General features: G+C 37.6%; 1 protein-coding gene across 3 annotated transcripts in view; it reads right to left on the bottom strand.

Annotated features, from left to right (window-relative positions):
• Window positions 1-27,229, bottom strand: part of LOC122812154 (nuclear factor 7, brain-like) — a 214,158-nt gene that overhangs the window by 107,551 nt on the left and 79,378 nt on the right. For 2 of the 3 annotated variants that reach the window (XM_044084470.1, XM_044084471.1), the window contains exon 3: window positions 22,440-22,673. The exons of the other annotated variant lie outside the window; for it this stretch is intronic. In XM_044084470.1, coding sequence (XP_043940405.1) covers window positions 22,440-22,673 — 234 coding nt within the window. The remainder of the gene's footprint in view (window positions 1-22,439; window positions 22,674-27,229) is intronic. 3 annotated transcript variants of the gene reach the window in all.

Genomic DNA, 27,229 nt, shown 5'->3' with positions numbered 1-27,229 from the left:
ATCATTTTGCTTATTATTAAATATTTTGTTATCTTACACTGTGGCTGGTCAATCAGTGTATTCTTTAGTGATTTGAGTGTGCTTATAACTGCTTTGATAATTCCCAGGCCGCTCTGAAAGCCTAGCTCCTTTAGGTCATATGCTGCCATTTGTTTTAATACCTAATTTTAATAATTGGACACCCCTTTGAAAGGGCATAGAGATGCTCTGATTGGTGGCAGCGTTTTGCCATATCATTTGAGGAAAGGACACAGTTGGAAATCTTTGTCAAGCGCTTTCAGCTATAAAACTAGCCTTCATCAGAACCATGCACATCAGTGTAAAACCTCTTTATATACACTTGTATTTAAAAAATTGCGCCAAAACTTTTAAAGCTGTACTACTTCAAATACTTTTAAAAACACCATAGACTGGACAAACATATAATATACATATCTGTATGTGTGTAAAAAATGTCTAATATGAAATACATCAATACGTCATTTAAAAAATATATAAATTACTTATATTTAAATTCACTTGTTGAATAATTAATAATAATAATAACATACCCCATATATTACTATGCTCTATAGATATTATTGAGCTAAAACCAAAAAAGGTTTGATACTAATGGAATCGTTAATTCCGGGAGCCCTCGTGGCATCTAATAATATCTGCCATCTGCTTTCTAACAACTGCATTTTCCAATTGCCACTAAATAATGAATTTTGCAGTTGATCAATGATGGCAAAACGGAAGGTGTGTGCATCTCCATATTCAAGCAGATGTCTATATAATGCATTTCTATGGTCTTTTTTCCTAATTCTGTAATAATGCTCGTACACACGCTTCTTAAGATTCCTTTCCGTTTTGCCCACATAGTAGGCGGGGCATGAAATACATGTGGCCAAATATACCACTTTTGTGGAATTACAGTTACCTTTCCTAAACTTAATATTGGTTTTGTTACCATCCCTTAACCTAATACTTTTATCCACGTTTATATACCTGCACTGATTACAGGAACCACATTTAGTAGTACCTGTAAAATTAGCCCTCTGATCATAGTCATTAATACTTCTTTCTATAATCTTTTTTATATTAGCTCCTGTCTTGTACACAACTTTAGGTTCTGATCCTACTAAACTTTCGAGTTTAGAAGCTGAAATAATTTCCCAATGTTGCTTAAGTATATCTATAATGACATTCGTATATGGGGTGTATGTCAAAACACACACCCTTCGGTATTTTTGGTCATTTTTAGCTTTTAATTCTGTACTAACAAAATATTTTCCTAACAATGGGGGGTACTTGTTACCCCATTCGTTCTGTACATATTTGGTGATGTTATTGACCATTTGTAACGGGTACCCTCTATCCAGAAATAGTTGTTTAACTTTAGCAATTTCTGTGGTCATTACCTCCCTAGTTGAAGACATCCTCGCCACACGAATACATTGTCCCTAGTTGGCTAGTTTTATAGCTGAAAGCGCTTAACTGTGAGGAATAAACTGTTGTCCTGTGTACGAGGTTTGCTGATTTCCTGAGTTCCTTTTATTGCTTACTAGTTGGAAATCTTTGTCAGGCTTTCTCAGAAGTGTTTGGATGGGTGAGATTTAAGTGTGACTGTATCAGAGGTCTTAAACTGGGACACATTGCTCTGAAGTGTGTAATAAGGAGTTATATTTGGGGTGGACAGAAGCATACAGTCCAGTCCCAGGGTATAGAGAATATTCCTGTTGTGCTCTTAGGGGAAAATTGTGAAATATTATTCCTGTTTAAGTGACCATCTCACAGTGGAGTCAGTAGTGAGGATTGAAGTTCTGTAGCTTCTGACCCAGGATCATAGGGGAAGTAACATCATGGATAATGTTAGAAAGCATTAACTGTACAAACATTTGACCAAGGATACAGATACAGGAAGACCCAACAGTGTTTAAATAGATATGTCATATACTATGGCATAGCAGACTACAGTATCAGAACCAATAGAAAGGATATATATATATATATATATATATATATATATATATGTGTATATATCAAAATATTGCAACCTAAAATTGTTAAAAAAGTACAAATGTCACTGCAGCCTGAACACGTTACAGAGCAGGGAGTAAAAATGACAAACAGAAGTAAACAGAAGGAATCACTTATTGAGATGCTGATTTCCAACAGAATGGCATTAGATTGCATAGAAATGTACAACCTCAGCACAGTTCTAAGCTTTTTCTCAAGCTAAACCAGAAAGTTTCTGAAATAATGAAGTCTAAGCAGTAAGTGAGAGTGCTGAGAAGGAGAAACATAGCAATATGAAGGACTATACTAGGGTAATTAAAGAGGATGAAACAGCACTTAGAGTTCTAAACTCATTTCTGTCAGAGTAAGACAGACACCTCAAATAAGGGAAGATATAAGCAACAGGTTTCTATAAGTAATGAAAATGTGAAACTGAACATAAATCTTTTGCAGAAGGAGAAAAACCAAGAGAGGAAACAGAAACTGAGAAGGTTGTGTTCACACACTCGGACAGAAGGAGAACAAAATAAAGGAAAACAAAAAAAAGAGGGTAGTGGACACAGACAGATAAGATAACTTCAGCCACTCTGGCGGCATAGAGGGATAAATCCCAGACCATGGCCCAGCCAACCCAAGTTTGATTAATGGCACAGGTGACTGATGGAATGGCAGGAAAGGAATGGGTGTGCCCCTCCAAGGTGGGAGGGTGCTCACTGATATGCTCCCTAAAGGGATACATGATCCAAAGAGAGGGGATGCCCTCGAATGTAATCAGCAAGCATGGGTACGAAGAACTGTAGTGAATAAGTCATAAGAAAAATTCCCCAGATGGAAAAATAGATGAGCCAAGCTCCCAGGACACCTTCAGGATGCATGACCAGGCCCATTGAAAAATATGGAGCAAGTCTGGGGGGGGGGATGCGGTTGGAGAGTAACTGGTAGACCTGGCATGGACATTGGGTACTGTGGGCCAGGCTGGTAAATATGAGATTTAACAGACCAAGAAAAGATTACATCAGACAAACCCTGCTACTTTTCCCCTGGAGCCAAAAATACAGTAACTCTAAGTAAAAGAAAGCCATTTCTATGTATCAGGTCCATAAAGAAAAGGAAATAATATGGTAGAGACAACAAATGACATTAAGGAATACTATGAGTTGCCTTTCTTAGGAAAAGCTTCAGACAATGAGATGTTAGGGTCTGTGTTGGTAGGAGAGGCAACATTTCTTTCTACCCCACAAGAGAATGACCATGAAGAAAGTCCATGGCTGGCTGACTTCCAGGTAGGCCAGATAAACTTTGAAAAGAGCAAAGGAATATACACATAAAGTTGTAGGAGAAGAACTGAACAAAATGTTTCCACTTTTACCAATAGTTTTGAGCAGCAAAATGATTTATTGTACACAGTAAGGACATAGAGGAAGTAGTACATCAACTATTAGTATCTAAACCTTTGAAAGCCTAGGATAAGGCTGCCATAAAGTCAAGTACTAGAAGGATATCTAGGAATGCACAAAACTAAAGCACAACTGACAAGGAATAGAGAAAGAAATTGACAAATTTCTATAGCTGATGCTTTGAATGCTGGAAAACAGTTCCTTACCCAATCTTTAAAAATTATTTGATTCCAATGCCTGTCATAAAGGTACAGTTTGAACTGCTAAAGACATCATTGGACCATTGCTAAAATCCAACAGTATGCAATTAAGTACCCTGAGGTTATCGCCCACTTAAGGTTAATGCTAAATCTATAGGTAGGGAGTCAGTTGTATTAATGTCCAGTGTAGTGATACCTAAAGGAATGCTCACTCACTAGGGGGCTTCATTTATGTCCAGAATAATGCAGCAGTGGTGCCAGTGCTTTAAGGTCAAGCAATTAAAGACCTCTGTATAGTATCCAAATATCAACGACTCTCCAAACAAACTGTAGAATTTCAAATGAAGAACCAAGCAAACACAACCCAATATCAGGAGCCACAATTTACACCAAACACAGGAACGCTGACGACAGTTTACCTAGGTTTTGTCTTTAATGAACAGACTTATTCAGAACAATCACAATTTAAAATCACTTCAGTTATATACATTTCACCCAAAACTAATCCCAATTAACACTTCCATTGAAGCAATTGATTAATTGATTAATTATAAATCTGTGAGCCATAAAAAATACATATACTTAACCATAATGCTATATTTACACAAATTTTGCTAAATATTGATAAATATATACATCCTATTACATAAATATAATGTAATACGTCAAAAAACTTTATTAAATACATATTTATAGTTAATACAATGTGCCTTGAAAATGTATGTACACTCTAAGTATGTACGCAATATTGTATATTTGTTAAAATTGAGCTTGTTAAAAATATATATTTATTAAAAAATATATAAATATGCACATAAAAATGCATTTTAAAACCATGCATCACTCTTAACAATTACTAATGGTTGTGCATATAAAACTTTCCAAATCTTAAACATCCACTTATTATGTCACCCTAAAATGTGTTTTAATTTTAAAATGGGAATTATACTAATATTGTCGTTAATACCCGGAAACACCATGGCATCCAATCTCAGTTGCCATTTCATTTCACATATGTCCAAGTGCACGTCCAAGATGCCACCCTGACTATCCGTCTTTAAGTGTTGTATTGTGCAAAGCTTAAATTCATGCCCCGGGTATTGCTCAATATGCCTAACCAAAGCATTAGTATTCCTCATATGCCTGATGTCTAATATATGCTCATTGGTTCTTTCCCTAATAGTTCTGCATGTTTTCCCTATATAAAAGGCCAGACAATGGACACATTTTCCCATATAAACAACATTTTTGGTGTGACAATCAAAATGCCCATAAATATTAAAGGGTGTGCCCCCCACAGTAACTTTTTTACCAGTGACTAAAATGTGCTTACATGTACTACATCTACCACACTTAAAATTACCCTTAACTCTACTTGTATAAGTACTCTCTATACTGGACTGACATCCCATTTCTAATAATTGCTTGAATGACCTTCCTTTTCTAAAGACATTTTTTGGAGCCTTCCATAACTTGTCCCATACATTACAATCCAATTTCAACAATCTCCAATTATTTTGTATAATGTTGACTATATGATCAGCATCATAATTATATGTAGTTATAAAAAATATTTGTTCACTCATTTCATTTCTGTCATTTTTTATATCATTCCCTATTTCCACTACTGTTTGCGTATTCATTTGTATACTTTCATTGCCATTGTTGGTCAATATGGCCTTATAACCCCCATTATTTCATTTATATATTACCTCAGCCCTAATGGTATTGCATAAAGTAACTGGATACCCACGCTTAATAAACATGCTCTTAAATTCAACTTCACTAAGAAAATTCTGATACTCACTTACCATTCTGGCTGCCCTAACCATTTGACCCTTTACTATTGCTTTTTTCTGTTGGTTAGGGTGCCAGCTCTGGTAATTCAAGTACGAGTTCGAAAAAGTAGATTTTCTGTATATTCCAGACGTCAAGCATTTGCTGGACTGGTCCACTTTTAATTTAACATCCAGATATGACAATTCACTTTTACTAAACTCAAAAGTAAACTTAAAAAATTCCACTGTATAATTTATATAATCTATGAATGCTTTCATACTTCCTCCCAAATTACAAATATGTCGTCCAAAAAACGAGTATATTGTTGTATATATTTCTTATATTCACTAGTAAACACATACTCCTGTTCCCAAAAGGACATTATATAATTAGCATAAATGGGGGCACAAGCAGCCCCCATTGCCATCCCGGTGTTCTGCTTAAAATAATGACTTTCAAAAAATATAAAGTTGTTTTCTTAACACTATCTCCATTAAGGTGATGAATACATTAATACAATCCTGGTCATGCACACCAGTTTTAACTAACTGATTTTCCAGCCATTCCAATCCAATTTCATTAGGAATGACTGAAAACAAATTACATACATCAATGGTCAACAGGATAGTGCCATCACTTATTTTAACTGTTCTTAATTTTTCTAAGAAATGCCAAGAGTCTTTTGTTATGTAACCAAATTTCTTTAACCCCTTTTGCAAATGAAAATACAAAAATCTACTTATAAAACATGTCTTGCTTCTCTTGCCATCAACAATGGGCCTAAATTTTAGGTCATTTAACCCTTTGTGTAGTTTAGGTATCCCAAAAATGTTACTAACCATGGGATACTCATTTTTCAAATAATAATACTCAGTTTCATCTATCTGCCCCTGTATTAGTAAGTCCTCAACCATAAGATCTATTTTTAAATATGCTATATGTATTTGGTTGAGGTTACTCTCTTCATATGTGTCATCAGCCAACATGTTTCACATATAATCAATATAATTGTTCCTGTCTATTATCTCCATACCATTGCCTTTATCTGGCTTCATAAACCTAAGACTCTTGTCATTAGTTAAATCCTTCAATAATTTCTCATCATCTTTACTTAAATTGTTAAGGTCATTCCTTTCCCCTAATTTTTTGCTTTTTCTCATATATTCCCTAATGTCCAGTTCACATGCCTTCTCATAAAGGGCCACCATTCCATCAGGGGATGGATTAAACTTACTTGTTTTTTTTCAAACCACACTTTTCTTGCACTTGATTATTTGTAAACCACATCCTTATGTTCATTTTCCTAGTAAACATTTTTAAATCTATCAAATAATCAGCTAATTTTAGCTAATTTTCCCCTCCTAACTGGAATGAAAGAAAAACCCTTTGACAACAATTCTGCGTGTTCACTACCCATTTTGCTATTTGAATAATTATAGACTTTGTAATCACCATGAGCATTTGAGACTATGTGCGGGCTATATAATAATGAAACATTTTTAGCCCCTTGAATAACATCAATGACATTCGAAAAATTGTACAATTCCACATCACATTTTGCTTCGGATGTCAAAAAATCAAGTTCATTCAAGCAACTACCATTTGAAGCCATAAAGTCAAAACATACAAGCTGCTGTCCTGTTGATGGCTCATCCATAACTCTCTTTTCAGTATCATTTAACTGTAAACTGGAAACATTTGGGATATCAAAATCCCCAAATGTTTCACTATTATGGCCATCCATAACAGAATAAACACTTACTTGCAGAAATGGGTCCATTAAACTGTCTACCTCCATCCTACTTGATGACTGCTGCGATACTGTTGTGAACAATTCCACTTTTTTGGCTTCGCCCCCTGCCGATAATATTCCTGACTCTCATCTCTCTTCTGCTGCTGCCAGTTTGATCCGCAGTTTTGCAACCTCTCCGAACGTCTGGGCCCACCTTCTAAAGGGAATTCACTCTGCTCAGCATCACAATTATACTCCTGCTGCATCGTCACTTCCTGCACTGCTCGCAGTTCATCACTGGCTACAGCTCTCCGGTGACCATGGTTACCCTTGGACAACGGATATACTCTTTTACTTTGATATTCTTCAGTATCTCTACCAATTTTGTGTAGTTTCCTTTGATGTATAACAGCACAACTGGAATCAATACTCGCTAACATGTTCTTATAATTAGTTTGATAATAATCAAAGTTTAAGTCCGCTAAAATAACATCATTCTCTTCTTCCAATTCATTTATCTGGCGGGCTATAACTTGATCATTATATTTTATCATTATTCTCATCAGTTCAAATCCAGTCCGGTCAAATAACTGATGAACTTCATCAATCATTTCACTTTTCCCTTCAATACCATTGGGATATCTCCAAGACTGCAACCCTCGTGGTACCAACCCCAGTTCAATATTTCTATGTAAATAACTGTTCTCAATTTGTAACTTTTTCATGTTAAACAACTTTTCTCAAAGTCATTCATACGATCAGCCAAACTTTGACTGACCTTTTTTGCCACATTCTTATTAAAATCTTGCTGGAAGTTGAAGTGATTTACCTTCCATTGCATCCTGTCAAGAGTTGGATTAGTAGAGATACCACTGTTAACATTCCTACCCCCATTTTGCACCCGTTCACCAGCATTCGCCTCATTTGAGCCAATTTCGGAGGTAGCTGCACCACTAGGTGTAGGTTGGGTCAACGGAATACCCAAACTTCCCAAACTTCCCAAAGTTTGTCTTCCATTCGTTGACTGTCGTTGATCTATTAGTCTTTTTAGCTGCACAGTGTGCTCGGACAACTGCTGATTGATGCGCCCAAGCAACCCCATGATATCCGGGTCAGTATCCAGATTCTCCATATTAACCACACCAACCAAATATCAACGACTCTCCAAACAAACTGTAGAATTTCAAATGAAGAACCAAGCAAACACAACCCAATATCAGGAGCCACAATTTACACCAAATGCAGGAACGCTGACGACAGTTTACCTAGGTTTTGTCTTTAATGAACAGACTTATTCAGAACAATCACCATTTAAAATCACTTCAGTTATATACATTTCACCAAAAACTAACCCCAGTTAACACTTCCATTGAAGCAATTGATTAATTATAAATCTGTGAGCCATGAAAAATACATATACTTGACCATAATGCTATAGTTACACAAATTTTGCTAAATATTGATAAATATATACATCCTATTACATAAATATAATGTAATACGTCAAAAAACTTTAATAAATAAATATTCATAGTTAATACAATGTGCCTTGAAAATGTATGTACACTCTAAGTATGTATGCAATATTGTATGTTTGTTAAAATTGTGCTTGTTAAAAATATATATCTCACGTAGACCAATGACTGGTGTCAGTACCATGGCGTTAAGCTCAATGCCAAAAAATGTGTAATCATCCTCTTTGGGAAAAACCCGGTTCCCATGAATTACCACATTTATGGTGGTCCACTGAACACAGAAGGTGTTATAAGAGATCTGGGAACACAGGTTGACAGCAACCTCTCTTTTGACCACCACATTGCCACTGTGGTCAGAAAGTCCTTCTATGTGGCACATATCATTACTAAGGATTTTGCATCCAGGAAGAAAGAGGTCATTGTCTCCCTCTACTCTCCCCTCATTATGCCAATCATCGAGTACAATGCCTCATTTGGCATGTACCTCACTAGACACCTGCAACAACTGGAGAGGCTGCAAAGGTACCTCACAAAGAGGATCCTAGGCCTTAAACACTTGTCCTGTATGGACAGACTCAAAAAACTATTCTCGGTCTCATATCGCCTACTTAGAGGCGATCTATGCTTGACTTACAAAGCCATGTCTGACCCAGCTCTGTTAGAAATGCTACATCTAAAGAAATCCCAATCCCTCTGCATCACATGCTCCAGAGACATCAACCTCATTATCACAATCAACAGAACATGCTGGAGAGACAGGTTCATAACCCTGACACTGCCCATGCTATGGAATAGACTTCCCATACATGTCAAACAGAGCACCTCAATGGCCCTCTTCAAGAGAAATCTTGACGAGTGGATGGGAAATAGAAAATTCACCAAGGGGATAACTCCAGTGGCTCTACTTGACAGAGGCACTGGGAATTAAGGTCGGGTGGCATGATGCCAGGGTAATCCTATGGGCTAGGCTTGTAAAGGCTCCAGGGCCATTAGCCTAGTACACACCTATGAACCTTGTACTAGCACATTATCAGATGGCCAAATACATGCCCCCCCCCTCCAGCCCTAGCTCTTTAATGCAAGATAAAAAAGTCTGCTGCTTCTACATTTGCAACAGCAGTTTACAACAGTTTATACCAGGCACAGAGTGCGACATCACCCAGGTTTTAGTTCAAAAAATATTTTAAACTGTTTAGACCACAAAGGGAATGCTACAGTGCTCAGATTTGACCACAAATGCAATACCAGCTTTTCAAAGCCAGTATGCTTTGAAGAGTGATTAGTATCTTGGATGGTTGATCTCACCCACTAACACTTTGGCCCTTCACTCCAGCCTAGCTACCCTACAGAATACATGGAACAGGGAATTCAAGGGGGAGATCGGGTGTTAGTTTTGGTCTCTGCAGAAATCTTTTTTTTTTTTTTGGCTAACTGGCATGTACCATTTGAAATAGTGGAAAAATAAAATGATATAAACCACAGGATTAGACAGACTGATACGACCAGAGCAAATATACCATATCTGAAGCCATGGAAAAAAGTACATACATCTGTTGTTAGCATAATGGCAGTAAATAGTGGAATTGAAGGAGAAAGAAAAGTGATGTATGTGCCTGCAGTGTAGGCAGATGACATATTATCTAAGCCACAATAACATGAGATTAGGAAATTTCTTTTCAGAAACAAGGAAGTGTTTCAAAACTACCTGGCAGAACAAACCTGATTCAGCATCATGCTGTGAACATTCCAGGATCATAGTAGATTAATAGGCTACTGACCCAGAGGTCATTTCAAGCCTAGCCATTTCATCCCAATGTAATAACACAGAAATGATAGTCAATACCTATATTGTGGGTCTATATGACAGTATCGAATGGACTAAATAGAGAATGCTATTTAGTCAATCCGATACTGTCGAAATGGCAAAATAGCGAAGTCATTGAACATCAAATTTTTTCCCAGGGAAAAAATTTGGTGAGCCGTCTTTGGGACTTTGCCATTTCCTCCACTATGGTGCAATCTTGGAGTTGGTACATTTAAGTAGGGGTGTGTGTGGGGGGCACAGCCCCCCACATGGGGGGTGGGGGCGAAGCTACCCAGTTAAATTTGTGTTTAAGTTTATTTTCTTTTTTACAGAGCAGCAAATTTTTTCCCTGGGAAAAAATTGCTGTTCCATTTGTTCAATATTTTGTTGTTTCGATATTATCAGTATGATGAAATAGCATTCACTATTTACATCATACGATAATATGATATAGACCCAATAGCATTTAGTAATGACTGCCCATGTCCAGCAGGGTTGTGGGTGCTATCCCCAGTAAGAATTTATGGTGCCTCATCCACTCTTTCAGGTTCCTCTTGAACAGTGGCAAAGGTGCTGTGTTTCACATGAACTGGTAGCCTATTCCAAAGATGCGGCAGTTGGTTGCAGATAAATCTGTCCCTCCAGTATGCCCTATTTAAGTAGCAGCATCTATACATTTAACTATTTAAATAGAAGCACAAAACATCATGTGACTACAGCCAGCAAATCACATGAGTACAACCTAAAATAACATCACAAGGTATCAATATAACACTTTAAAATAGTAATAAAAATAAAAATAAATAAAAAATAAATAAAAAAAAATCAAAGTTCACTATTTTGCAACTTCAGTAACACAGATTTAAGGATAACAGCAGTGTTAAGGCCTGGGTGTTTATCAGCTGCTAACCTCAATGTCCAGTCATATTCTTTATTCTCTAATACATTATTGACATCACCTCCCCTTATGTCCTTATAGACTATTTCTATAACTCTAAATGCACTCATTACTACTTTTAATCTTAGGACACAAGCTGTTAGAAATATTATTGAAAAAAATGGCCAATTTTAATGGCTTCACCTGAACTTAGAGGAAACCCCCTTTTTTTCATATAGAAACATGATGAATTTAAAAAGTAAAATATGTTACAAGGATTTTAAATCTACAGTGAAGCGCCAACCAGAGATAAGAGTGGGGACCTACAACGGTATGAGTTGTATGTGCTATACTGATATATTAGGTAAAGGTAGTGACTTATTTATACCTCCTATTACGGGTACACACTATACATTTAGATTGCTGGCTAACTGTAATACAATAAATGTTGTGTACTTAGCTACTTGTGATCATTGCCCCTCATTTTATGTGGGCAAGACCACAAGAAGATTTAAAGAGCGCATTATAGAACATAAATCTGATATAAAAAGAGGAAAAGAAAAAATTGCGGTAAGTAGACACATTATTAGTAAAGGCACTACTCACAAGTTTAAATTTAGAGTTATAGAAATAGTCTATAAGGACATAAGGGGAGGTGATGTCAATAATGTATTAGAGAATAAAGAATATTACTGGATATTGAGGTTAGCAGCTGATAAACACCCAGGCCTTAACACTGCTGTTACCCTTAAACCTGTGTTACTGAAGTTGCAAAATAGTGAACTTTGATTTTTTTTTTATTTATTTTTTTATTTTTTATTTTTATTACTATTTTAAAATGTTATATTGATACCTTGTGATGTTATTTTAGGTTGTACTCATGTGATTTGCTGGCTGTAGTCATATGATGTTTTGTGCTCCTATTTAAATAGTTAATTGTATAGATGTTGTATTAGCATTGATAAAGGGTGTAGATCCGAAAGCTTTGCTTGTTTTGTAATAAACTGGTGTCTTAACGAGGTATTTGGTGTTTTGGATACCTGCGTTTTATGCCTTCTTCACAGTAACAATTCTGTTAACTGCTATTTAAGTAGCAGGCCGTATCTAGGTCCCTGGAATGGATAGCCCTAGTTCCGTTTGATTTACAGATATGCTGCAAGTTCATTAGGTTTGGCTCTGAGATTGCTCTGTAGGCCAGGCATACATCCCGCCTAAGAAGTCTATACTATACAGAGTATAGGGACAGGGACTTTAACCAGTCTGTGTAAGGCACATGCTAGAGTCCCTTGATCTTCTTTGCTAGAAACCTCTGAGGACTCTTCCAATTTCTGCAGGTGCTTTGTATGGTACATGCCAAAAGTGGTGTTATACGTAATTATAGGCCGGATTAGAGCAGAATATAGACGGGTTATAACCATTTTTCCTTTCGAGGCAATGCCTTTACTAATCAAGTGTGCTACATAGAAAGCCTTCCTTACTATAATAGACAATGGTAGTCAAAGATAAGATCGCAGTCAACATGTGATCCCAGGTCCCTTACCATTTCTTGGATACTTCAGGTATTGTTTTTATCTTGATAGTGTGAAGGGACATTGTTCGTGCCGAAGGGAATGATGATGCATTTCTTTGCATTCAGTTTGAGACTGTGACTAAGACTCCAGCCATTGGTCTGTGTAAGACCCTCCTGGAGTATACTGGCATCATTTGGGGATTTGATAATTGCACCCAGATTGTAGTCTTCTGCAAACTTGGTCAACCACAACCCCTTAGTTTTTACTTGAACTTCTGAGAAGTATGTACCAGACAGTAGGGGGCCAACACTGACCCCTTTAGCACCATATTAGTAACAGGTCTGCTGGTTGCTGTGGAGTCACCCACTTTGTTAGTGCTTGTCCAGTTTATGAGCCACTTAGCAACCCATGTTACAATGATGGGGCTTACATTTAGTTTTTTAAGTTTATTGGTAATGCCTGAGTGGTGGATTGTGTCAAAACTTTTTCCAAATTGAGGTATGCTGTGTGCACATATTTGCCTTCATCAATGGCCTGGTCACATTTTCGAAGAAGTCTGCCAGATTTAACAGGCAGCCGAAGTGGGCATGATCCAGGATTTGGAGGTCGCCTATGTCTATTTATGAGGTCCAGAATGATACATTCCACAGCCTTATAGATGAGGCTGGTCAGGCTTATGGGTCTGTAATTCCCCAGTTCTTTAGCTAGTTGTTGTTGCTAGGCCACCTTTGTGGAGGGGAATAACTGTTGCTGTTCTCCATTCCACAGAGCCAAAGCCTGTGGTTAGGCTATGATTGAAAAGGGTACTTAATGTGATGCTAGTTCATGTTTTTGCCTGTTTAGAAGACAGCCTGGAATGCTGTCTCATGTAGGCTGTGTTTTTTGCCTTGGACAAGGCTTAGATGACCTGCTCTTCAGATATGTATGGTGGGGTGGGGGGGTTGGGGGAAGGTTTGTGATAAGTTTGGAGGGGATAAGGGAGTGAGATTTTCACCAAACCTATCTGCTAGCAGGTTTGCTAACTCTATGAGATCAGTGTATGTGATACCGTTGGTCACTAGTTCTGCACATGCTTGGGTCCTACCTTTTAGGCTACGTACATAGCTGTAAAAGGCCTTATGGTTATCCTTGGCTATGCTTGCTATGTGTTTCTCAAAGAAACTCTTAGAGGATTTGACAAGTTGTCTTATTTGCTTGTTGAGGCTGAGGAGGGTGCTTTGTCATTATTAGGGCCTTGCCTTTGTTTTCATGGACAGCAACTTTTTACATTTATTGTAAAGTTTGCTGATGCTGGATGTCCACCATGGTGGCTTGTTATGGCTTGGGGCTCTGGCGTGGATTCTTTTTGGTACAGCCAAGTCTATATGCTTATGCAAGTGATTGTACACGGCTTTAGTGTAGTGTAAGCTTTGGTGTAGTTATCCCTTCCAGCTGGGGGTGGGGCTTGGAATGCATTTATACCTTCACGTAGGAGGTTATAGTTTGCCTTGGTGAAGTTTTTTAGTCTGATTTCACCCTTTGTGAGTTCTTTTCTTACTGCTAGCTCGAAGTTGATGGATTTGTGGTCAGATTTAACTAACGAGGGTCCGACAGTTGCAGTAGTGTTTCTGTTTGACATGTTAGTGAGAACAAGATCTAGTATGCTTGTTCCTCATGTTGGGGTTTGAACAATTTGTTCCAGGGCATTTGCATTAACAAAGTCAAAGAATGTTTGTGCTAGTGACTTAGGGCTAGTGTAGGTTTCCCAGTTGATGGTGGGATAATTGAAATCCCCCATAACCAGAGTATTCAGTAATAGTTGGACTGACTCCAGCTTGATCAAGTAGGCTTCATGCTCATCATGACCCTTGAAGGGGGACTTGTAACTAGCTATGACTTGAAGGGGGTCTTGCCCACAGTAACCTGAACTTAGAGCAACTCTATGGAGTTGTCCAGTCTAACTAAACGGGAGGTGAATTTATTTCTAACATAGATAGAAACACTGCCTCCTTTGGTTCTCACGCATTCATTTTGTGGTCTGAAGGTGTGGAAAGCATTGTAGCCTTTTCAAGTCTGGGGTACTCTATGAGGCCTTGAACCATGTTTCTGTGACTGCACAGACATCTACATCTTCCAGTGACAGAAGTGTTTCCAGGGTGTGCAGTTTTTGGTTTAAGCTCCTAACATTTAGCAGCATGATCCTTATTTTGTTATGATTGGCAAATTTCATGTCATCAATTATGTTTTCAAGACCTTGCTTAAAAAATGCAATATGGTGGAGGCAAAAGCCTTTGCCAGCAGCCGAAAGCCTAGAGATGTCAGGTGCAAACCATTTCTGGCAAAGCAGCGAGGTTTGTTGATCATAGATTTCCAGGCTGACAGGAACTGGATTCCCTTAGAATGATACTAAAAGCTAAGCCAATTATTGAAATCAATCATTTTTTGTTTATACTGTAGCATCATTCTAAGTGAGGTAGTATGCTGCTCAAGGCTAGGGACATACCTGCCTGCGACACGTACACAGAGAGTTCAATCATGTCTCTCTTCATATAGTCCAGTGAGGTACATCTCAGGTTGTTCACTCCAACATGAACTATGACAGAGTCATAATGGTACTTTTTGCTGAGAAACCTGAGTTCATGCGTGATCTGATGAATCCTGGCACCGGACAGGCAGCTGACCATGTCTTTCTCTTTGTCCACCCTGGGGAGTAGGACATCCGTGTGTTTCACTACTGAGTCTTCAGTGACAAGAAAATTTGTTTTTTGAGTGTTACACCTTACAGGCTTAGTAGGTGAGACACTGATGTTATTATGTGTCATGGGTGTTGGGGGAACTGTGTTAGTTGCACCAGTCTTGTATTTTGGAAGTCTTGTGTTTCAGTAAGTTTTTTGAAAGAACCTCAGCATATGTTGATTTTTGTGCTTGATGTGTACAATGTATATGAGTAGTGGTACTATGTGCATATTTAGTTGTGGGTGAGTTGACAACCTCTTCCGTGTTACTATTTTGAGTATGAGAGAGCATGAATAAAGATGATTGGTGTAGATACATCTCTCATACTCTGTACAAGAGTGAGTTATTAGAAGAGGGTTATCGATACATATGAGGCAATTGCTACACTGCCTCAAAAGACCCAAGTCAACAAGGTTAGCAGGAGAAACAAGGGTGGTCCAACTGTCCATAATGCTAGGTTGAAAACTTTTATCACTAAGGGGAAACTTTTCAGGATCATTCAAGGAAAAGCTCAGTGGATGGATATTTCTGCCTGGGTTTTTTTTTTTTGCCGGTGGTTTAATAGGTTACAGCTCACTATAACTATTTCTTTGACTGGGAAAGTATGAAGGATGAGGGTTACACTGATGTGCTACAGCTGTATCTAAGGCAAAAATGTTGAATTTAACTGTCTGGCTATGATGCACAATTGCTTGGCAGTGCACAGTGCTGTGCGACTCTCAAACAAGCAGAAACTCTGCTCAAATGCAGGGCTTAAATAGCAGAAGCTAAAAACATGAAACAACTTAAAGGGTTCAAAAGGACCAATGAGCATGTTTACTCCAGCTCCTACACAAGCCACCCTTTACCAGGCAGGTTCCAATCAGCACACTCTTCTCAGTAGAGTGCAGAAAGGCCCTTTCCAATCCAGGATGGCCTGGAAAATCTGCTCAGAGCAAACAGTCACTACAAACAGACTCAGATGCAGCAAACCTGTATGTAGACTATGCAACAGCTACTAGCTACCCTAGATTCAGTGGGAAACACTAGAGAAAGTTTAGCACAGCAGAAAAATAGCAGTGAGACACTATAAAAAACATTTAAAACAGCAGAAAATCAGCTAGGATACTCTAAAGAAGCAGTTAACTAATCAGTTCTTTAACAGTGCTTGGTGGAATAAACCAGAACAAGCAGAACAGATTGCTTTGAAACAGCAAAAAGTACCAGCAAATACATAACAGTGAAAATAGCAAAAAGAACTTTGTAAACAGTGAAAACAGCAAGAAAATACAATTTAACAGGCACTGTAAGGCGGACAATTGTAGTACAACAGTGTATTAGTACACAGTATAGAAATACAGTATTAAAGTAGGCAACAGGCAATAAAAAGTGCAGTAACTAGTATAAAAAGGCAAAAAAAAAAAAAACAGGCACTTTATGGTTTTTGGGAAGCTCAGATGCCTCTAGTCATCTAGTATTTCAGCTCAGAGTTGTGGCTGGAAGCCCACCTCATGTCAGCTCTCTACAAACAAGTAGAAACCTGCTCAAATGCAAGGCTTAAATACCAAATAAAACCTTGAAAAAATAAACTTTAAAAAGGTTCAAAAGGACCAATGAGGATGAGGAGAAAAGGCTAACAGAATATGAGAGTTAGAGAAGGGCTGTACAGGAGGAAGTACAAGAGTCAAAAAGGGAGAAAACGGCCCAATAGTGTTTGTCCCAATGTCTGATACAACAACTAGGTTCTATAATGAATTTAGGAAGCTGAACAGAGATACCTTACTAAAAGGATACAATCCTAAGTAACATATCCTACATGGACCAGCTCAAAGCCCTGTCATTATACTGGGTATCCTACAGAGCACTAAGAAGTGACTTGTGTCTGGCATACAAGGTATCCTCTGACCCATTGTTGAAGGATTTACTGCATATCAGCAAGTCAAATGACATCAGAAATACTGAGGCTAAGGATTTAAACCTCTTCTGCAAAACCAACAGAATGTTTGGGAGGGACAGGTAAATCTCGCAGAAGATACTGCTGCTGTGGAACAGACCCCTCCCCATCCACATATTCATCCCTGTCCATATTCAATAGGAACTTAGATCTATAGATGGGAAAAAGAAAACTTACCCGAGGACTGCCCCCTGTACTACTAATAGACAGAGGCAGCTCCTAAATGCTTTATCCCATGCAAGAGTCCCCTCAAATTATCTATAGTATGACTCCAGTTATTCTCATTAGGGGTAATATATAATTATCATTCATGGGATGGATAAGACCAGTCTATAACCAAATGGGATAAGTTATTTCAAGCACAAAAAAGGGAAATTGGCTAGGCTTAACATGGCCTGCAAGGGCAGCTAGCCTAGTATTTACTTATAAACCTATGAATGTATTTCAGAATTTGAAAGTTACCAAATTTCTAGGGTAGATGAACTAACAAAATGGTTGGGTAACAGAAAATTCTTACCACATTTCTTATTTTATTTATTTTGCTTTTGTTTACAAGATTTGTCTGACTGGATTTATTCCAAAAAAAATTTTCAGTGGGACCCTGGGGAGAAAAGCTCCAACATACTAAACATTTTTAAACAGACATTCTGTAATATAATTGAAGAGTCATTAAATAATATACAGTAGCAATTACACATACATTTGCTATTTAGATTACATTTGTATGATAGTAGGGTATACCTCTCAGTTGTCCAGATTTTTGCAGAATGTTCATAGTTTTGCCTCATATTTTCGATCTGTTCCTCGTAAATTTTTTTTTTCTGACAAATCACAAGAAATGGTCACTAAATACTAACAGACATTTGAGTCAGACTTAATACTCTTCAGAAAGTGTATACTAATGCAAAAACTGTGATTTTATCAAATTTCAAAGTCTGTAAGAGCAATATTTAAAAACTGAAACCCATTTTTAGGCCTTAGTTCCCCCCATTATCTTTGGCTTCTTCCTGATTTCCTGTACTAAGAAGTTGAAAGGTATGAAGGAGAGGCAAGTGTTATAGTATAAAAGATGCTTACTGTACGCATTAATAGATGTTGAACATTGAGCATCTGAAGAGGTGCTCTGTTGTGTTTGTCAGGTAGATAATGGATTGTGATTAGTGCTTAGAAATTCAAAGAAATGGAAGTGAGAGAATAAACTAGGCAAGTTAGAAAATGCTAATACTGTAGTTAGGAGGCGAGATGTTAAGCAGGTTCAGAGACAAATTACATATATGGTTATCATAACTTTTATATTAAAAGAATAGAGGGGGAGGGGAACAGGGGCACAAAATGTATACATCTGCGAGAGGCTAGTAAATCTACTCAAGTATTGGTGAAGACTGGTTGTGAGGTATAGGATTCTGGATGAAGAGAACTGGACTGATGGTGTGGCATGCTGAAGATAAAGTGGCATTTATCCTGGAGATGTACAAGAGCAAATCCATTCAATAGGGGACGTTTTAATGGTGTTTTAAACGAGTTTGTATTCCAAAAGGATTTCAGTGGTAATAACATGCGATTCCATAGTTTAGATAGTTTAGCTACATTATTTGAAAATAGAAAGTGACCTTGATTCCATAGTTTAGATTATTTAGCCACGCTATTTGAATATAGAAGTTGACCTGCGGTATTAATGGTTTGGTTATAGTGTTCTAGGGAGGTTTCTCTACAGCATAAAATTCTGTTGGGGATGTAGTGTTGTATTAAGTTGTTAAGGGCTGGGCAATATTCTGGCTTACAGAGGAGTCCGAGTAGTGTAGTTAGTTGAGAAAGAGCTAGGTGATATGGTAGCTCTAACCAATTTAATTTTCTGAGGGCTAGGCGGTCGTGTGTTCTGTTGTTATAGTTTATGGTAAATTTGGCAATTTTATTATAACATTGCTCAAGTCTAGACAGTTGCAACACTAGAAGTTCGGTGAACACTGGGGTAACATAGAGGACAGAGATGGCAGTAAGAAAGCAGAAGCTATACGTCTTCTGGCTATATCGGTGTGGTAGGGTTTTATACGCCTAGTTTTTGAGGAGTTTTTTTAATTGAGTGTGATACATGAAGATTGAATTTTATCTGGTCTTCTATGATGACACTCACTAATTTTGTATTGCATACTTGTTCTATCATTCTGTTTGGCAGAGAAGATAGTGAATGGTGTTGTTTTGGGGGTAAAGAGTAGTAATTACGTTTAATTATGGTTTAAAAGTAGTTGTGGATTATTCAGTCATGTTTCCATCAATAAGAAGGACCGTTGTGTAAGGTCTTGGAGTTTAGAGTGAAAGATTTAGTAGAGCAGATTAGGATTAAGGCATCAGTATATTGAACTGTGGTAGCATGTTTTGTAGTAGTGCAGAGGTCATTGATCAATATGTTGAAAAATATGAGGCCTAGTGATAATGAGAGATCTCTCTAACAGTTGAAGCAAGGGAAAGGCAACCTTTTCAACCCCAAATTAATCGTTTTAGTATACTACCCTTCAGTTTGGGCTATATGGTGCCCCTGCAACTCTTCAAAGGTTAATAAACACATTCCTAAACCTCCATGTCAGTTATGTTACTGCTTACCTGGATAATGTCATAGTACACTTAGAGAATTGGCCTTCTCTTCTATTTACAGTATGAGACTGTGCTATACTGTCTCACACAAGCTAGGCTGGCAGTTAATCCAACAAAGAGCAACTTAAGAACGACAAAGGTAAACCACTTAGGTTTTGTAATAAGAAGGGGAATCATCAAGCTCCAGAAAGAAAAGCTATAAATCAGTGAGAAATTGTACTATTCCAGGCACTGAAAAGCAAGTGATATCATTCTTCCAGGTTGCTGGGTGCTATCAGAAATGTGTACCCCATTTTGTATCTAGTGTGTACTGTTACAGAATTGACAAACTGAAAGTTATACTTTAAAGTAAAAGGAACACTAGAGAAAGACAAGCAATGCTTTTAAACAGATGAAGGAAGTATTATGTTCTTATCCTGTCTTACCATCCTCAGATTTCAATAAACACTTCATAGTTTATTTTGATGCATCAGAGTTAGGCCTAAGGGCAATAGGTTCTCTGGTTTGATCCTCGGCTGGACTGCCTTCTGTGCAGAGTCTGCATGTCCTCCCTGTGGTCATGTGGGTTTCCTCCGGGTGCTTCGGTTTCCTCCCACATCCCAAAGACATGCTGTAGGTGGATTGGACACTCTAAATTGGCCCTAGGTGTGAGTGTGTGTGTGTGTGTGTGTGTGTGTGTGTGTGTGTGTGCCTTCCGTGGAAGGTTGGGCGCTGGGCTGGCAACTCAACACTGTAAAACTCCACTGCCAATCATGAGCGGACAGGTGATCCAATATGGCGACCCCTAACTGGGAAAAGCCGAAAGAAGAAGAAGAAGGAGAGTTAGGCCTAAGGGCAGTGTTTTCACTGCATTTTGAAGAAGGCAATCACCCTACATGTTATTTAAGTTGCAAGCTAATCAGAGCTAAGACCAGGCACCCAATTTCAAGAGGGAATGCCTAACAATCAAGTGGGCACTTTCATTTCTAAAGTATTATTTCCTTAGCAGGGACTTTGCTTTAGTAATAGACCATGACCCCCAACAGTGTGACCACACAATGAATGGAAGAGAAATGCTAAGCTTTGTCAGTGGGCACTTTCATCACAACCTCACACGTTCACTGTCAAACACCGACCAGGCTCAGCCCACCACAATGCAGATACCTTGTGGGCCTGAAAACATGGGCTTCATGAGGGGTTTCATGAGTGTAGCATAGTGTGGTGGGTCTTGCACTAGGATGTGTCAGAGCTGATGTCATACACATAATGCTGTACATACTACTTTGATATGATATGTTATAATGATGTCTTACAAATAATGCTATACATATTGATCTACAGGAAATGTATTGTTCTTTAAGAAAAGTCATGTATTCCTTTCTATTAGCTAGACAGGCTCTTTTAAACAGTGCTGGTAACAAGCAATTACCTGATTAGTTTAATATATAAAAAAGGAGAGCTATGGTTCTTGAGATCAGAGAAGTTGGCTTAACACTGCAGGCAGAGTTTTATACTGGAACAGTGGTTTTGGATGTGGTATGGAAGGAAAGACACAACTTGAAGGTGCCTATGATAATCTGGAGAGATCTTTCTGAATGGTACAGCTGGGAGAAAGCAGGTCGAACTGTTATATTGCCTTCTGTTTTAATAAAACCTCATTATTTTATGGACAAAATATTTCCCCTTGCCTCAATTATGTAAGGTAAGGTCAACATCCACCTACTCTTAATTGAAAAAAAAAAAAAAAAAAAACACACTAGAAAATCGCAAATGCAGACAACAGTAAAATCATCAATACTGCACAAGTAAGTTAATCCTCAAATAAAAACAAATACTAAACATTTTTTTTGCAGGGACAAGACAACCGGCACCTCCCATGGGGGGGGGGGGGACAAGCCTTCTACACTCGCTAGACTTACATAAGCCAATACCACATTTGCACCATCTCCAGTAAGGGAGATATCTATCTACTTAATGGAATCACTGCCAGTGTACCTTACCACCACCACAGGCAGAGACTTCTATCACTACAGCCACTTTCCCGTACCACTAGGTAACCCAAACCAGAACAAAATAAACTTAACCCATCAAAAGACAGTATTCCAAACAATTATTCGACTTTCATATGGACAAAAAGTTGTGCATTTGAAATGCTTAGCACTTGATATTAATCACACAAAAAGCATTTAGTAAACTTACAACATAATACACTGCAACCATATTATATATAAATATACGTACATATATATGTTTTATTTATAAAGAACTATAAATGAGTCTTCCAGTGGACATTTGGCTACACTGTTGTTTTTTTAAATCACCTTCAGAGCTACTCTAATTAGTAGAAATAAACCCTAGGAAAACTATATTTGTGAAATGCAGCTCTTTACAGTAATGCTTCTGCTCTCCACAAGCTTACCCATTTTTACCTTTTACCAGAGTCCTACCTGAGTCAGCAGTGACAGAAGCCGGTGACTCATTTTCTCCTGCATCTCAGAGATGACCTTTTGCAGAAGATCTACCTGCTGAAGTGCTTGCTTTCTGCTGTGCTTCAGCAATTTCTGCTGCTTTAATCGTTCTTCCTCCACCTTTGCCCTGAGAGTTTTCTCCTCCTCTTCCAAAAAGTAATGCAGCTTAGAGAACTCGTCTCCAATCTTCTCTTTCAGAGTATCTGCTTTCTCCTGTAACGAGTGATATATTAGGAAAGAGGACAAAGATATTTTATTCTGGAAGTGTATCACTTCAATGGGAAATATTAAACTAAGTGGTTATGAACGGGAGTCTTTAACAGAAGCCAGCTGAATGGTTTCTCATTCGGCTCACCGATGCCATTCAACGTGAAACACAGTAGTGTAAAGTAAAGTGGTATAACTGCAATAACTGTAATCATATTTTTCATTAAGTGCTTATGGTCAAAACAAACTCCAGTAAAATATAAAGCAAAACTGTAATACTACACTGTAGAACCACTGCAAAAAATTATGAGGCTTCCTGATGTAGAGGACTATGCCCCCCTTACACCATGTACTTAATTCTCAGCCCAGAGATTTGACAAGTAAAAGTATGGACAAGATGTAATATGTCTACAAAGTATTTGTTACCCTTTTCTCCTAGGTGCAGTGACCTCAGAGTGGTAATATATATTAAGGGAGTGTGGGAGGTGCAGCCCACTGGGATGTGCAGGGTATTCTTCGAGGTTTCATATCTACAGACACAAAAATATCCAAACAACATAAATTTAAGCAAAGAAAAGTAAAATAAAACCCAGGTTATTTGCATGTAAGTGCATTTATAAAACTTGTTCAGCTTCCACATTACTTTAACATCAATCCACTCTTTTTTCCCGTGCTAGAGCTTTATTTTCTTAATACCTCACTTATTTTCCACTGTATTTTATATAATAACTCAAACATCTTTCCATGAAAACACAAATGTGTAACCATAATCTTATCAAATTTTCTTCCATTTCATAGGTTTCCTTTCATATACCCTTCACAAAATCGGTATTCTCATTTTTAAAGCAATCCTGCAACACAGTTTGCTATATTTCACAAAAAATGATTCTACTCTTACATTTTGTAAAACATGCACGGTTATATCTAGTAATTATCTGTACTACCATACATCCTTTTCTAGTAGATAATCTGACTGACAACGTAACAATTTATATATATTTTCATAAATTTTTTGCCTTTTTTTAAAATCCCTTCACTTGTTCTTTCTTTTCATCTTTCTCAACATAATATACATGTCTCCATTAAACACTCACAGTATTCCTTTATTTGCAACCCCAATGCATTAGCTTTTTACAAAAATTCCTTTTCATTATTCCTGTATCATTTTCTTCCATCTGTGGTTTCTTTTTCCCGTGTCTGAGATTTTTCAAGATTATAGAATATTAATTTGCCAATGTCAAGCTATTTTCTATTTGTACAAAGATATTTGTAAAGTACAGTTGTGTAACTAAACTTAACAGGACAGCAGAGTTCGAATGATCACTTCTGAAGTAGCCTTAGCCATATGGGTTATATCCTGCCAAGGATATAATAGCCATCCAGCTTCCAAAGCTTTGGGGTATCTTCCTTGTGTCCAAACTGTCAGGCAGTTTGAGCTGAGCTGATTAAAATACAAGTTTGGGTTCAAAGCCTTTCAGAGCTTTACTGCCAGCAGAGAAAGGAGGCTGAGCCCTGACAGGACAATGCTAGGAACAAGAAAAAGTAGATGCCCACACCCTTGCATAAACAACGCACCAAAAACACAGGGAAAGGAGGGAGGAAGTGGCTACTGCAGCAGTTATTTGTGTATCTACTGTATGGTAATGACCTATATTGGTAGATTACCTTAGCTTACTACATTTGGGAGGTAGAAGGAGAATAATTCAGATGCCTCTAGAGAATGGTCCAAGCAAGGCTTGCGTGGACTTAGAGAAGGAATCAAGCTTGTAGTGTTTTGTAAAAGTATGTACATAGGACCAAGTAACAGCTTTTAGAATACTTCTAGAATCCAACCCTTTTTAAAAAGCTATAGATGAAGCCAAGGCCCTGGTAGAATGGGCCTTGGCCTTGCCTGGAATAGTTTTGTTATGGTGTCTATAACAAAAGGTAATAGCCTTAGACAACCACTTGGAAATAATCTGTTTTGACGCAGGTTGTCCATTCTTCTTACCTTCTCAAGAAATGAACAACTGCTCCGAAGATCTGAAAGAATTAGTTCTGTCAAGAATGTACCCAACTTGTCAATGGACATCCAAGGTATGGGATATCATTTCTCCCTCATTTTCAGGTTCAGAAAAGAAAACAGGAGTTGGATTGTTTGGTTTAAAGTAAACTTGGATACCAATTTTGGCATAAAATAAGGATTAAATCTCAAAGAATCCCTGTCCCTATTGAAAATGAAATAGGTTTGACTCACCATAAGAGCTTGCAACTTAGCCACAAATAGCCGCAGCAGAGTCATCCACCTGCTGCTGAGGTAAATTGCTAACCTAATGTGGTGGCAAAGGCTATTTGCTTATTTATTTTTTTTTTATGGCAGGAAGAAGGACCAACCATGGGAATATTAGTCTCTTCCATGGTCAAACCAAAAATGGCATCTCTTTCCCAGGAAAGGCAAGTGGCAATTGCAGGTAAACACTATCAGCCCACAAAAGTTACTTTTTTGACAGAAAAACACAGTACAAAGCACTTTAAAACACTAAGTCAGCCCCACAAAAGTAAAATACACATTTTTTTTCACAGGAAAAATGTTTTTAGTTACTTTACACCACTTTTAAACTGGCAGAAAAAAAAAGCATTCAATTTAAAAGTATGTTACAGTCTTGAAACAGAACATTAAAATACAACATTCCAAGCTTTAAAATAACTTTCCTGAAGAGGAATGTAATACAACATCAGCAAAAAATGGAAGGCTTTTTCCACAAAGTGAACTTTTCTATCAAGCGAAGGAAAGCACAGGCTGACCGTCAACACTCAAAAGCCTCAGAGGAGTGTATTTTTTAGGAGCAGTAAATCTCTAAAGGGCTTCATGCCCCGACTTGTCTTTTAGTCAGCTCAGCTTGAAATGCCCAACAGTTTGGGTGCGTGGATGATGCCCTTTGGAAGCTGGCCAGTTGTTATATCCTATTCCTTAGCAGGATATAACCCATATAACTAAGGTTACTGCAGCAGTGATCAATATGATGAACATCACTGTAATATCACTCACACACCACTTAACACTTTTTCATTTACTGCTTAATACTAGTGAACTATGCACTGCTGAAGGACTTGGTGCTTTTTGTTTTTATTTCAGTGTAATGGGATTTGTTGTGGTATGCCTCCAGGGGACAGACAAGAACCTAGTTTACTGTTTGTTTCAAGAAATACAGACATATACACAGAAGTATAGAGTTGAGCAAAAGAAAGAATATGAAAGAAAGCAACTAAGTAAAAAAAAAAAGCAAAGCAGCTTAACTGTATAATCCCATGGTTGCTTGAAGGGATGAGGTCCGCAGAACATCAACAACAAACCTCAGTCATATATGAATGTATTGCCACCACATTATGAATGACAAAGAATGTATCATTTTTCTTCCAGCCATTTGTGCAAACTGAGTTTGGACACATCACATTTTTATCCCAGTATTTGGTGAATACCCTGCCAGTGATGCTAAATAGTCATGGGTACTTTCAGTATGTGATGAACAGTCAGGCTTTCCTTTTTATCTGCATGTTTTGTTACGATGAGGTTGCTATGACAACACTAAATAGGGATGTATTTGAAAAGGCACAGCACTAAGCAAGAAGATATGAATTGTTGGGCCAGTAGTTAAAAGCTATACAATGGAGCAGTCATTTGTCAGTCTAGCAGAGTGAACCATTTATCATGGTATGGTTGCATAATAAGACAGAGTAGGCAATCAATTCAGACATCATTTCTTTCCTATGGTTAACCACCAGTCAAATGGCTATGAATTAATGTACATCTTAGAACATTATGAATAAATTTATGTCTAATATCACTGTGAATGAATGCATGCCTGATAACACTAAGAAGGAATGCATATCTGATATCACAGTGAATGAATTCACATCTGATACCACTATAAATAAATGATATTGCTATGAATGAATGCATATCTGATTTTACTGTGAATGAGCTGACATCCAATATCACTATAAATAAATGACATCACTTTAAATAAAACCATGTCTAACATCACTGTGAATGAATTCACATCTGATACCACTATAAATAAATGGTATCTCTGTGAATGTATGCATGTCTAATATCACTATGAATGAATGCATGTGTAAGATCGCTACAAATGAATAAAGATCTGTTAACATCAAATAAAATCATGTCTGAGAGAACTATGAATGAATTCACAATGATATCAGATGTGCATTCATTCACAGTAATGCAAGACATGCATTTCATTCAGTGATATCAGATGTACTTTCATTCATAATGATATAGGATGTGCAACTATTCATACTGATTTCAGAAGGTCAGGCCATTCCCACCAATATCAGAAATGCATTAATTTATAGTGGTATCATAAATGCAGCTATGGAATGTCAGATTAGCCTTTATTGATAGCAATATCAGATCTGACATTTCTGTGAATAAATAGAAATCTGATATCACTGTAAAAACTGTATGTGTGACATCACTGAATGAAATGTACATTTGATAATATTGTGAATAACTGCTGGTCTGATTACGTTATAAACACATCTGATATTAGATGTACACT

The sequence above is a fragment of the Protopterus annectens genome, chromosome 9.part0 (genome assembly GCF_019279795.1).
Source record: "Protopterus annectens isolate FY-2018-M chromosome 9.part0, PAN1.0, whole genome shotgun sequence".
NCBI classification, from domain to species: domain Eukaryota; kingdom Metazoa; phylum Chordata; order Ceratodontiformes; family Protopteridae; genus Protopterus; species Protopterus annectens.
Note: the sequence above shows the minus strand (reverse complement) of the source record. Positions and strands in the feature narration are given on the sequence as shown.